The sequence below is a fragment of the Podarcis gaigeae genome, assembly GCF_964106915.1.
Source record: "Podarcis gaigeae genome assembly, chromosome: Z".
Taxonomy (NCBI): domain Eukaryota; kingdom Metazoa; phylum Chordata; class Lepidosauria; order Squamata; family Lacertidae; genus Podarcis; species Podarcis gaigeae.
Genome location: NC_139691.1, coordinates 19073813 through 19087320, shown reverse-complemented (window position 1 = coordinate 19087320; position 13508 = coordinate 19073813). Strand labels below are relative to the sequence as shown.

General features: G+C 46.0%; 1 protein-coding gene across 2 annotated transcripts in view; it reads right to left on the bottom strand.

The window, feature by feature from the left end:
* Positions 1-1073: 1073 nt before the first annotated feature.
* Positions 1074-13508, bottom strand: part of QSOX2 (quiescin sulfhydryl oxidase 2) — a 28003-nt gene continuing 15568 nt past the window's right edge. For both annotated transcript variants that reach the window (XM_083721087.1, XM_083721088.1), the window contains exons 8-12: positions 12166-12295; positions 8878-9000; positions 7291-7441; positions 3826-4014; positions 1074-1797 (exon numbers count right to left, since the gene is read on the bottom strand). In XM_083721087.1, coding sequence (XP_083577213.1) covers positions 1304-1797; positions 3826-4014; positions 7291-7441; positions 8878-9000; positions 12166-12295 — 1087 coding nt within the window. In that variant the 3' untranslated portion in view covers positions 1074-1303. The remainder of the gene's footprint in view (positions 1798-3825; positions 4015-7290; positions 7442-8877; positions 9001-12165; positions 12296-13508) is intronic.

Genomic DNA, 13508 nt, shown 5'->3' with positions numbered 1-13508 from the left:
ACAGGTTGCAGTAATCCAACCTAAAGATTACCAGAGCACAGACAAACGAGTTAGGCTATCCCTGTCCAGATAGGGGTGCAGATGGGCCACCAGCAGAAGCTGATGGAAGGCACTCTGCCACTGAGGCCACCTGAGCCTCAAGGAACCACAAAGGATCCAGAAGTACCGCAAAGTACAGCCTCATGTTGCTGGACCTTCTCTTCCAGCAAGGCAACCAGCTTGCACTTGCTACTAGTGTACTTTTGCACGTTCTCCAGCAGGAAGACAAACATGGCACAGGTGTTGCAGGTCACTGCAGCAGCTCCCTCACTCTCCATGTCTCTTGGTTCTACACACACCATGAGACAGCACTCTGGGCTTCCCCCTTAAACTCTCCCACTAAATACCCTCACAAACACCCTGTCCATGAGCTCCCAGAAGCTGCAGTTAAGCAGAACTACTGCTGGCTGCTAACTCCTCTTCCAACTTACTGCCTCCTTCAGCCTGTCTTCTTCTCAGCAGTGGCCACAGCCCCTCAGACCATGTGCTCTAGGAGAGCACAGAGCCACACCCACAAACTCACAATCAAGCTTCCAACCAGCCTTAATCCAAAAGAAACAAGCTCACATTCTTCAGTTTCCTCCAATCCCCCGCCATACGTCCCTATTTACAAGACTTGATCACCCAGAGGCTGTAATCAGCAAAAGAAAATTATCTTTTAAATAATATATTTTAGATGTTTTTGGCTTTTCACATTTCATCCATGTTGTTTTAATTTGTGGATGTCGCCTAGAATCCCAGTCTGGGGAAAACTTGGGATATAAATAAAATAATAATTATAATAATAATATAATACTATTATTATTTATATTACTTTCTCAAGCTGCTGCCCCCTGGCTGCCCCATCATTCCAGTGTGATCCATGTTTCCAACGGGCTGAGCATCCCACCTGGGGCAAGCTGGATTAGCAAGCCTCCCCACAGCAGAGTATTCAGGAAATATTTGCTATAGAAGAGTATTTATGTTTCCTTCAGAAACCTGTTTCAAAAACAAACTCCCTACACTTCAAGAAACCAAGGTGTGCAAGACCAGTGGAAACACTTTAATGTCTGTGTGATGTGTGTGTTTGGCAGTTACAGGCACATGTTTCAAATCCAGTCCATCCCACAACAGGGAACTCCAGGAAGAGCAGTAGATGAGCACTTGGAAGGAGGGAAAGCCCTTTCCCAGAACAAGAAATACTGCTTTTTGAGAAGAAGAAAAAATCCCTGATCAAAAACCTTAAAGCTGCAGGCCAAGAGAGAAACCGGGGCTTCCTTCTGGCCTAAACATATGGACGGGGATGCCACAATTTCCGGCGCTTGGACCTCATCCGGAAAAAAAAGTACATGATCATCAGGAAGAAAGAGGATGCAATGTAAAGGACAATGCAGAGGCTCATGTCGACATTGGAGAACCCTAGCCCCAGGAAGGAGACAGCTGGCTTCATTTCCTCCTTGGCCAAAGGCTTGTTTTGGTCTTTGGCTAGTAATATGTCCAATACGTGAGACTCAGGATCCAGCTGTCGTTCCAGATTAGGGATCCATTCTTCATTCTTTCTAAGGTTTTTCTTATGGGAGTTTTCGTCTTCCTCTTCTTTGGATCCCTCCTCAGTGTAGGCGTAGAGAATGTTGTCACTGCTGTAGTGACGCTTCAAGAACTGAAGGACCTGGGCTTCATTCCAGGCATGCAGGCCATTTCTTTTTTCGTGGCAAAGAGGGCAAATGTCTGGTGTCGGCCACTGGAGTTTAGGGAATTTTGGGTCTTCGTTCAAGCCGCCTGTCAAGAAGGGGTAGAGAATTAGTTCAGGAGCAATGCATGAATCACAGAATCATATAACTGTAGAGTTGGAAGGGACCCGAAAGGCCATCTATCCCAACCCCCTGCAATGAAGGAATTGCAACTAAAGTATTCATGTCAGATGGACAAACCAAAGAATTAAAAAAGTGAATTTGCTTTACAAATCACTTGTCAAACTGCCAATATAATAATACTGTTAATACAAATCTTTGGTGCAATGATGTTTGGAAGGCTGCAGACAGTTCTGGTGGGCTCACTTTAAAAGGGAGATGGAAAACAATCAAGGAGATGGAGTGACTACTCCCTTATGAAGCAAATGGAGAAATGGGGAGGGCTCTTGTGCTTGGATCCTGCTTGCACATTTCCCATTGGGCCAACAGGTTGGCCACTGTGAGGACAAGATGCTGGACTAGATGGGCCACTGGCCTGATCCAGCAGGCTCTTCTTATGTCCTTATGTTGTTTATAATCAAAGTTCCATTTTTGGAGCTATGGCTTTCACTCTTTAATACTTGGTGTCCACATAAGTGGGCCCTGCAGTCCAATGGTGCTACTTGGAATGCCTCTTGTTCAAGGTTCCAGTCTGCCATTCTGTTTCCCAGGACACTTCTTGCCATTCTCAGTTTGGAGGAACAGATTGCCATGGTTTGTTAGACCACAGCTTGCTGTGACAGCTTGAATTGGGAAATTCTGGTTTAAGCATGGTATACAGACCAGGCATAGTTACTTTTGTGGGTCAGTTAGAATTACTGGATGAAGAAATATGTTAATATAAGAACATAAGAACATAGAACATGGCCTGCTGGATCAGGCCAATAGCCAATCTGGGAAAGCATCCTGTTCTTGCAGGAGCTGAACAGTTCCCTGTGGGAAGTCAGCAATCAGGAACCAAGTGCAAAAACCCTCTCCCCTCCCATGGTTTTCAACAACTGGGATTTCAGAGGCATTGCTGTCTCTTACTGTATAGCCACTGTGACTGGTGAATTTGTCTAATCCTCTCTTAAAGCTATCCAAGTTGATAGCTGTCACTGCCTCCTTCGGGAGCAAGTTCTGTAGAAGTACTGTATTTTTCACCCTATAGGACGCACTTTTTCCCCTCCAAAAATGAAGGGGAAATGTGTGTGAGTCGTATGGGGCGAATGCAGGCTTTCGCTGAAGCCTGGAGAGCGAGAGGGGTCGGTGCGCACCGACCCCTCTCGCTCTCCAGGCTTCAGGAAATTACCCACAAGTCTTGCAAGCCTGGCAGGAGGTCCCGCAGGGCTCCCTAGGCTTGCGGGCAGCAGCCTGCAGACCAAAAGCTCGGGGGACAGCGGGGAGGCGCAGCGCCGCCACCCCGCTATTCCTTGACCTGGTATGGAGGCTGGCGGGGGGGGGGGGAGAGAAGCAAGCTTGCTTCTCCCCCCCGCCAGCCCCACAAGCTCGGGGGACAGCGGGGAGGCGCAGCGCCGCCACCGCGCTATTCCCTGACCGGATCTGGAGGCTGGCGGGGGGGGGGAGGGGAGAAGCAAGCTTGCTTCTCCCCCCTGCCAGCCCCAGAAACTCGGGGTACAGCGGGGCAAGCCGCTGCCCCACGGAGGCTAGAGAGGCTGTCCCTGAAGGCAGAAGAGGGAGACGGAGCGCTCCGTCTCCCTCTTCTAGCTTGGGGATGGCTGCACAAACCTGGGGGGGGGGGGAATAAAATTTTTTTCCTTGATTCCCCCCCCCAAAAAAACCTAGGTGCGTCCTATGGGCCGGTGTGTCCTATAGGGCGAAAAATACGGTACTTTCTTTTCTCTCTACTAATCCTTCCGACACCAGATGTCCATGAGTTCTAGCATCAGGAGAGGGGGAGAAATATTACAAACTCTTATCATGTTGCTTCTTACTTGTCTTTTCTCTAAACTAAAAGACCCAAACACTGCAACCTTTCCTCATGGGGGAGTCACTCCACCCCCTTGATCATTTGGGTTCCCCTTTTCTGAAAGCCCAAGGAGAGACTGGTCATCTTGTCCCAGTTCTGCTTTCACACCTGCCAGACGGGCGTTCACAACGTTGTGCTTCTCCCAGAGCCACAGCACGGCCTCATCCAGGGTATTCACATCCTTCAGTGACTCCTCAGCCATCTCTTCAAAGTGCTGAGAGCACGCTCGGCACCCAAAGAAATCCCGAATGTACTTCCTCAGGACCTGCAGAACCACCTGGGGGTTGCCTTCAAAACCTGCAATGAGAGGTAGAAGGCCAGCAAGGCTGAATCAAAACCAAATTCTAAAACAAGCGGTGCCCATCAACATCCCCCATCACATTTGGGCTGATTCACCTGCAGCTCAATAGAAATGGGACTACAGGGTGATTTGTCATCCATCATGAAGGAGGACTTGGAAATGTGTGGAATGTGTTGGCAATGATCAGACAAAGTCCACAGATTCAAAAAGGAACACAAGATATAGATTACATTAACATTTTCAAATATTTTTAAATAATTGGTTGTGAAATTTGAGAGATGCCTTAAGCTAGACAATTACGGGAAGAGTTTTGGGTGGGTGGGTGTCACACACACACACACACAAAAAATATTTTTTTCATTTTTAAATTATTTTTCTTAGCCTTGCTCTGCTTCTCCAGGACCTCCACCTTCTGCAGGAGTCTATTCCACAGTCAAGTGGCTCCTACCATAAGAAAGTTACTCCTAATGTTGACTTGGAATCTCCTTTCTTTTAATTTCTCCTCATTAGCTAATGGCATAGAAAACAGAATCAGGATTCAAGATGACCGTAACTGTTTGGAGAACTGGGTCCAAAGTAACAGAATAAATTTTAATAGGGACAAACTTCAGATTCTGTACTTAGGTGGGAAGAACCAGCTGCACAAATATCAGATGGGGAACACCCGGCTTGCTAGTAGTACATGTGAAAAGGATCTAGGGGTCCTAGTATGAGCCAACAGTGTGATGCAGTAGCAGCAAAAAAAAAAGCTAAGGCTATTCTAAGCTGAATCGACAGAAATATAGGATCCAGATCAAGGGAAGTCATAGTACCACTCTATTCTGCCTTGGGTCAGACCCCACCTGGAGTCCTGTGTCCAGGTCTGAGTGCCACAATTTAAGAAGGATATTGGAAATCTCAAGCGTTTGCAACAGAGGGCGACCAAGATGATCAAGGGCCTGGAAACCAAGCCTTAAGAGGAACAGTTGAAGGAGGTGGGTATGTTTAGCCTGGAAAAGAGGAGACTGAGAGGAGATATGATAACCATCTTCAAATATCTAAAAGGCTCTCATATGGACAATGGAGCAAGCTTGATTTCTCCTGCTCTGAAGGGCAGGAATTGAACCAATCGATTCAAGTCACAAGAACTTGACTAAACAAGGAAGAACTTTCCAATAGTAAGAGCTGTTTGACATTGGAAGAGACTCCTCTGAGAAATGATAAACTCTCCTTTGGACGTTTTTAAGCAGAGGTTGGATGGCCATCTGTCAGAGGACCTGTCTGTGATGCTTTGGTGGAGGTTCCTGCATTGCAGGGGGTTGGACTAGATGACCCTCAGCATCCTTTCCAACTCTATGATACTATGATTCATTTAAATCCATTGGATTGGGTCCTACCCTGTGGAGCATAGAATCATAGAACAAGGAGGAATACAGAATCATAGCAGCAAAGAATTGTAGAATTGAAAGGGACTCCCAACTGTCATCCAGTCCCCGGTCTAACACCCTGCAAAGTGGGAATCACAACTAATGCATCCCCGACAGGTGGCCAAATTCTTCTTCGAAACTGCCAATGAAGGAGAGTCCACTGCTTTCTGAGGGAGTTCAAAATCTCTCCACAGAGCTGTTTTGCAGTAAGATTTGCAGAAAGATCTTAGGCAGCAAAGCACAGGGCTGGCTCATCTGGATAAATATGGGTGAATTATTCAGAGGGGATTGCTTGGATCACCATTTCTCCGCACCACTCTTGAGGGGTTTAAGACAGACGGAAAGACTCCACGAAAAAGGCTCCTTCCTTTGACCAGGCGAGGGATGCATCTTGTGTAAACAGCTGCCGTCACCCGCCCCCGAACTGCTGCGATTCAGGGTAACCCTAATCTTTAAAGTGGGCAAGTCCCATCAAAGCCCACCTGCGGCTGGCAGGATTAGGGGGAGAATCCGGCTTTTTAGTAGATGGGATTTAAAAGCAAGCAATAAGGGGGGGGAACACCTCCCAAGACCTAATCCGGCCGCCTGACCCAATTCTTTTGCCGTAAGAAGCGATAAAAAAATGTGGCCTGGTTTCAACGGAAGGCAAAGTATGTGGAAGACACACAGCGACATGCAGACCTTCAACTTTCAATCTTCCTCTGGAATAGAAGAGTTGGCAAAGGAAATTCAATAGGGACAAATGTCAGGTTCTGCACTTAGGCAAGAATAACCAGGTGCACAAATAAAGTATGTGGGACATCTGGTTTGACAGCAGTACATGTGAGAAATATTCAGCAGTCCTGATACGAGCCAAAAGTGTGATGCAGCAGCAAAAAACCTAATGCTATTCTACACTGCATCAATAGTAGAGTCTCAATCAATGAAAGTAATAGTACTATTCTGCCTTGGTCAGACCCCACCTGGAGTCTTATGTCCACTTAAGGGCACCACAATTTAAGATATGGAGAAGCTGGAATTTGTGGAAACAAGGACTTATGAGGAACAGTGAAGGGAGCTGGGGATGCTTAGCTTGGAGGACAGGAAACTTAAAGAATATATGATAGCCATCTTCAAATATCTAAAGGATGTCACACAAATATGGAGCAAGCTTCTTTTCTGCTGCTCTGCAGGGGAGGACCCAAACCAGCACATTCAAATGGCAAGGAAGGAGATTCTGACTAGAGGACCTTTCTGACAGTAAGAGCTGTTTGACAGTGGAATGGTCTCCCTTGGAAAATGGAGGACTCTTCTTCATTGCGAGTTTTTAAACAGATGTTGGATGGCCATATGCCATGGATGCTTTCGTTAAGATTCCTGTTGGGCGGGGGGAGCCCTTGATGTCCCTTCCATCTCTACAATTCTACAGTTCTATGATGCTGAATTGCAGCTCTAGCCTGTCATACACTCCTCATCTTTTTATGACGCAGCCTTTTCTGCGACTGAGCCAAATGTTTTTGCAAACATGCTCATCACACAAAGACAGCACTTAGGCAGCTCCCTTACTTTGCTCCTGTGCAAACAAGTGATCCAGCTTTCAGTGCATGGTTGCAAGAAGCAGGGAGGCCAGTGCTTTCCCCAGAACCCCAACACTTTCTGTTGCACTTGAGGTGACTGCTTCTAACTGCAGTGCATGCCCAAAGGATGCCAGACCCGCTCCCCCACTCCTAAAATCAGCCTTCCTCTAACTGGTGCCTTCCAGAGAGGCTTTGGACCACAGCTCCCATCAGCCCCAGTCAGCAATGATGCTGAGGCTGATGAGAGTGGTAATGTAAAGCATCCCTGGAGAGCTGCCTTAGACTCTCAGAGGGACCAGCCATCTCCTACCTGTGTTGAGCAGGACCTGTGGCCGGACAGCCGCCTGGACAGTCAGCATATGAAAGAGCTTCCAGAAGGAGCAAGGGTATCCCCGCAGCTCTGCCCGGCTGCCCTGGCACCCGACCCACTGGATGTGGCTGGGCAGGAACAGCCCAGAGATCTAGAAAGAGCCAGTATGTGTTAAACAAAACTACCAGTATCATCATGCCATTATATAAATCTTTGGAAGACAGTGTGCAGTTCTGATTACCTCAACTCAAAAATGGGATTACAGATTTGGAAAAAGTTTGGAAAAGGCCAACCAAAATGATAAAGGGGATGGTACATGTTCCCAAGGAGGAAAGGTTGCACTGTTTGGGACTTCTTAATCTAGAGAAAAGGTTTGTTAAGAGGCAACATGAAAGTTTTTCTACCTCTCACAACACTAGAACTCATGGACATCCAATGAAGCTGAATGCTGGAAGATTCAGAACAGATAAAACAAGGTCCTATTTGACTGTAGAATTCTTTCCCACATGAGGCACTGAGGACCACCAACTTGGATGCTTTTAAAAGAGGATTCAACAAATTCATGGAGGGGAGAGTTATCAATGGCTATTAGCCAGGATGGTTATGTGCTGCCCTCCACAGTCAGAGGCAGCAATGCTTCAGAATCCCAGTTTCTGGAAACCGCAAGAGGGGAGACTGCTCTTGTGCTCAAATCCTGGTATCCCACAGGCAACTGTTGGGCCACTATGAGAACAGGAAGCAGAGCTAGATCGGCCACTGGCCTGATCCAGCAGGCTCTTATTATGTTCATAAACACCTGGACAAGCTGGGATTATTGTAACTGACTGTCTTTTCAGCATCTCTTTGAAAGGCTCAAAACACCACCACCACTGATATCAGCAATAGTGACAAGACCTGTAGATGATTCTGCCAGGAGACCATGATGGACATGTACAATCACCAGGGCAAATTGCTTTGAGGTTTTCTTTCCATAAACAGTGAACTACAAATTTTCTAACCAAAATAAATAAAAATATCAGGCACTGGGAGGTGGCTACACCTCTTTACACCAGATTGCTGGAATTGGAAGTGGGGCGACTGTGCTCATGGTCCAGCTTGAGGGTTTTCAAAGTAGTACCTGGATGACCACTCTGAGCACAGGATGCTGGCCTAGAGGGGCCTTTGGTCTGATTGAATGCAATTAACAAGTTAGAGGGTGTGCAGAGGAGGGCAAGGAGGAGGATCAAGAGCTAGTAGAAACCAAGCCTTAAAAAGGAACAGTTGTGGGAGGTGGGTATGTTTATCCTACAGGGGACAGAGAGTTGAGATCACAGTCAGCTTCAAATGTCTGACAGGCTGTCACGTGGGAAATGGAGCAAGCTTGTTTTCTGCTGCTTCAGAGGGGATGACTGCATGACCCTACATGACTCTTCCAACTCTACAATTCTATGATCCAACTGCCAGGCATTGTGGGACACACAGCTCACAAGAACTGTTGAAAATGCTCTTTGTGAAGCAAAGTTGTCAGACAGCAGTGCATTGGATCACACAACTCCATCCCACATTTGCTATAGCAGCCATTTATGCCAAGAGCTAGTTGGGGCTTACCCGCATCTTGTTGTTGAGCAGATCAAGGATGGCATCATACGGGATTTTGTCCAGTGGGAGGCTGAGTAGCCACACTTGCAAGGTCTCCAGCAACTTTATCACAGGCTGCTGGCCAGGAAACAGCTGCATGAAAGATGAGAAGGTTAACCACATCTTAGAAATTTATTCTCACAGACGGACACTGTCTGCCATCTCTGCTCCTTCTATGAAGATTAAACAGAATTGGAAAAAGTGGTGATGGAAGGCAGTGCAAGCATGATTCATGCATTGTAAAAAGCGGCAAAAAAGCAGCCCTGCTTACTTTTTACACTAGGAGAGGCAAAACAAGAAGCTGTTGCTTCAAGTAATGAAAAATAATTTATGGAACTTGGTGCCTCAAGGTGCAGTGATGACCAGTGTCTTTATTTCTGTCTAAGAAAAATATTTATCTTATTTATTTCCTAAAATTTATACACCACTTGAGTGCAAAAAAAACCACCCCACCCTAAAGATAAACCAAGAAAATCAGTAGTTTAAAACCTACAAAAAAATAAAATAATAAAACAGATTAAAATCCACACATTCTAAGCATCTTGGTAGGCTTGTCTAAACAAGAATATTTTTAGCAGGTGCTGAAAAGAATACAGTGGAGACGCCAGCTTGATAGCAATAGGCAGGGAGTGAGTGACAAAGCATAGCTGCTGCCACACTAAATGATCGAGTTCTGACAAAAGCAGAACAGGTATTATGTAACAATGCCAGTTCTGCCAACTGAAGCAGTCAAGCGGCCCCATGTCATAAAAGAATGCCAAGTCATTTTTAAAGTGTCTGGAGGTTCTACTTCTCACTGAAAACTCCAATTATGTGTTATTTTCTCTATTATTGCTCTGTTCTATAGCAAGTGGTACCAAGTGTCCAGTGTAAGGTTCAGGGCTGTTTCCCATTGAGTAGCAGTGACTATTCAAGCTGCCAAGACAAATTCTTCTGACAATATATCTACATTAGTATCCTCAAAAAGATTCAGTCTCATTAATTTTGGATCAAGCTGATCCAGAAACCCCCGAGTGGTAAACCAGTGGGTTGCTCCACTTTTCCTTTACCCACCAGGAACCCCTGCTGCATCCATGATTGTGCACAAGGTTTTGTGGAAATCCTGAGGTCAGGCAGCACCTCCTCGTCCTGCTGAACTTTTGGCACTTAGTGAAGACTTATTTATTCTAGCAGACTTTTTAGCTGTATTCTAATTTTATAGTTTTAACCTATTTTTAGCCTTACTGTATTGGGTTTCTTAGATTGATTGCTGCAATGTGGGGCTTCTCTTGTGCTTGATCCAGAGGCTGCAGTCAGTGCAGAACGCTGCAGCATGATTGCTGACAGGAGTGAGGACTTGTCAGCATATAACACCCCCGCTCAGAGATCTGCACTGGCTGTCCATTTGCTACTGGGTGAAGTTGAAGGGGTTTCCATTAGTATACAAAGCCCTTAACCTCTTGGGACCAGTTTACCTTTGAGATCATCTTGCCCCACATGGGGCCGCTTGACTGCTTCAGTTGGAACTGGACTTGATTATTAGATAATGATCTTCCATTATAAAATGAAACTTTACAGCAACAACAAAGAGAAAGGGAGAAGGCAAAGAATCAGTTTGATCCTCTTCCCTGTATGTGAAATAAGGAGAGACAGATTTCAGGCAGCAAAATTCACACCAGATTCCCCACACAAATCTCAAAGAGCACTCAGAAGGCTTCTCAGAGGGAGCAGAAAGGAGCTCAGGTCTTAGGAAGCAGAGTTGCTGCAAGCAGCATTAGCAGCCAAGGAGCTAATCCTGCAATAATCAAAATCCGAAGCCTGAACACTGAGCAAAGATCCCAGCGACTTAGCGATGCTCTGAGTGCTATTCTTTAGAAAAAGCAAGTACAGTATAAGACACCCAGTAATCTGGCATCAGCCCAGCTGTTTTCACACTGAGATATTTAGGCTCAACAAAATGGAGTTAAAATCTTAGGGATAGGGGAGGATAAAGCCCAGGTCACATCAACAGAATGCAGGCTGCAATTCCCTCTGCTCTATTGGGAGAGAAAGACATGTAGTCTTGATTTCAGAAAATGAATGTCTGGATTTTTCATAGAATCATACAACTGTACAGTTGGAAGGGACCCCAAGGATCATCTAGTCCAACCCCCTGCAATGCAGGAATCACAACTAAAGCATTCCTAACAAATGGCCATTCAACCTCTGCTTAAAAACCTCCATGGAAGGAGAGACCACCACCTCCTGAGGGAGTTCAAACCATTGTCAAACAGCTCTCACTATCAGAAAGTTCTTCCTAATATTGATTGAAATCTCCTTTCTTGCAATTTGAATCTGTTGGTTCAGGTCCTAACCTCCAGAGCAGGAGAAATAAAGCTTGATGTCATGGACTGGTTGGACACAGAAGAATGGTAGGAAGAACCACTGGAGCCTGGGGGGTGATGGTTGGAAAACCGTGAGTGGTCAGAGGGAGACTAGGAAGAGAAGGTGTCAGAAGCTGAAGAGGTGACAGGCTTAGTGAGCAGGGAGAGTCTGTGGCAGAGAGAAGTCCAGAAACAGAGACAGAAGCTGAAACAGGAGGGTGGTAGGAGAGAGACTAGGAGGCAGAGAAGAGTCAGGCTGCTGAAGAGTCATGGGTGTCTCCCCCTCCTGCTGTGACAAACTCCCTACCCGCCAGTCTCTCAGAACCAGAAGAGGCATGAACCAGGAGTAGCAAAGACAGGCACGCAGGCAGAGTCATCTATTGCTGTGAAAAAATTCTGGAGAAGGAGACATAGGTGGCTGTGGGGAGGCAGGGGCCTTAAGTCTCAGCAACTAATTCATGGGGCAAGACCTAGAGGTATAAGTTCCTGTGCTCATTAGGCCTGACATTTTGCCAAGTCTGTGCAGATCCTCTTCTTGCTAATAAAGAGTTAACTACAACATGAACAGTGTGATTTACTGCTGGCTCGCTCCTGCCAGTTGCTCCATCTTCCACGTGACAGCCCTATAGATATTTGTAGATGGCTCTCATATCATATCCTGTAATCTGCTTTATAAAGAAGCCATTTTCCACAACTTTTTTGATTTGCTGCTTTTGCAAGGCAGCAACAAGCAGCCTTGGTTTTAATTTGACCTTTGTGATGGGCTGCAGGGTTGGTGGCTATTAATTCTTCTCCTCCACATAAACACATCAAAGTTTACTTTATTGGATGTTTACTCCAGCTGATGCAGAGTCCTCCATGGGGCCAGATTTATGGTGCTCTTACCAAATGCAATAAAAAAATCAGAAACGTTTACCTTGGCAAACAGTGTAACAACATCCTTGAAGGTCTTCAGCTTGGCTCCTTCCAGAGTCTTATGAGTGGCGAGCTCGATCCTGAGCAAGTAATGCAATCCGGACTCAAGGTCAGCCATGTACAACTTGGATCTGGAAAACAGGCAACACACATGGTGAATGGGAATTTTAAAAGGGGAAGATGAGTTGGTTTGCCAGAAAGAAAGAAAAAGCACTGGAGAACTGACATTACCAACATGTCAAAAAGAGGGTTTATCCTTAGCAGTCTGTGCTCTGAGGTTACTGTATTTTCCCAGAAGTAACCAATATGTGCTATGATTCATTCCTTGCCTCAGAAGTGGGGGTCTTCCCCTCTGGAGCAGCAGAAAATGTCTTCCATGTGACAGCACATTAGATATTTGAAGAGGGCAATCAAATCTCTTCTCAGTCACCTCTCCTATATGGTAAACATACCCAGCTCCCTAAACAATTGCACATAAGGCTTGGTTTCCAGACCCTTGATCATCTTGGTCACCCTCCTCTGCATGCATTCCAGCTTGTCAATATCCTCCTTAAATTGTGGCACCCAGAACAGGACACAGTACTCCAGGTGTGGTATGACCAAGGCACAATACAGAGGTGCTATTACTTCCCTTGTTCTGAATGCTATTCTACAGTTGATGCAGCATAGAATTGTATTAGCTTTTTTTGCTGCTGCATCACACTGTTGGCCCATGTTAAACTTGTGGTCTACAGCATTCTTGGATGGTTTGTGTATACCTGCTTGCTTCAGAGGGCTGATCTCAATGGACAGAAGATTTGCCAGGGCGTAAACTGCTTCTTTCACCACAAGCCTCCTGTTGGGTTACTCAGCTGCTCAGAGATGTCCACATTCCTCAAGGCTGGACACAGTCCAGACAGCTATTAATGTTTTTTTAGTGCCTTTTGAAATGTCAGAGTTTCAAAACTTTTGCTGGGGGTCATCCAAGCAAAAGCAAATATCATGGAAATGCTTTCACAATAACCTGGCTCTTAGGCAGAGTTCTGAAATGGTGATGTGCCCTCATCTGCTACAGGTGCATGAACAAGGGGGCCACCACCTGCAAGACCTTTCCATTTCATTTCAGTATCAGGCATGCAGAAACACTCTCCCTCTCTCACACACACACACATGCCTGGGGAGGATCTGCACACCCCAGGGCCTTTTGTATGCTGCATCTCGGGGCAAATACTGACGCTACCTCCTCCCTTGCAATAAACAAAGCATGTTAGCAGCAAGTCTTCCTCCCCCCCCCCCCCCCGCAAAAAAAAGTTGGATTATACAAAACTTTGGTGTGACCACATTTGCAACTCTGTAGATAGTTCT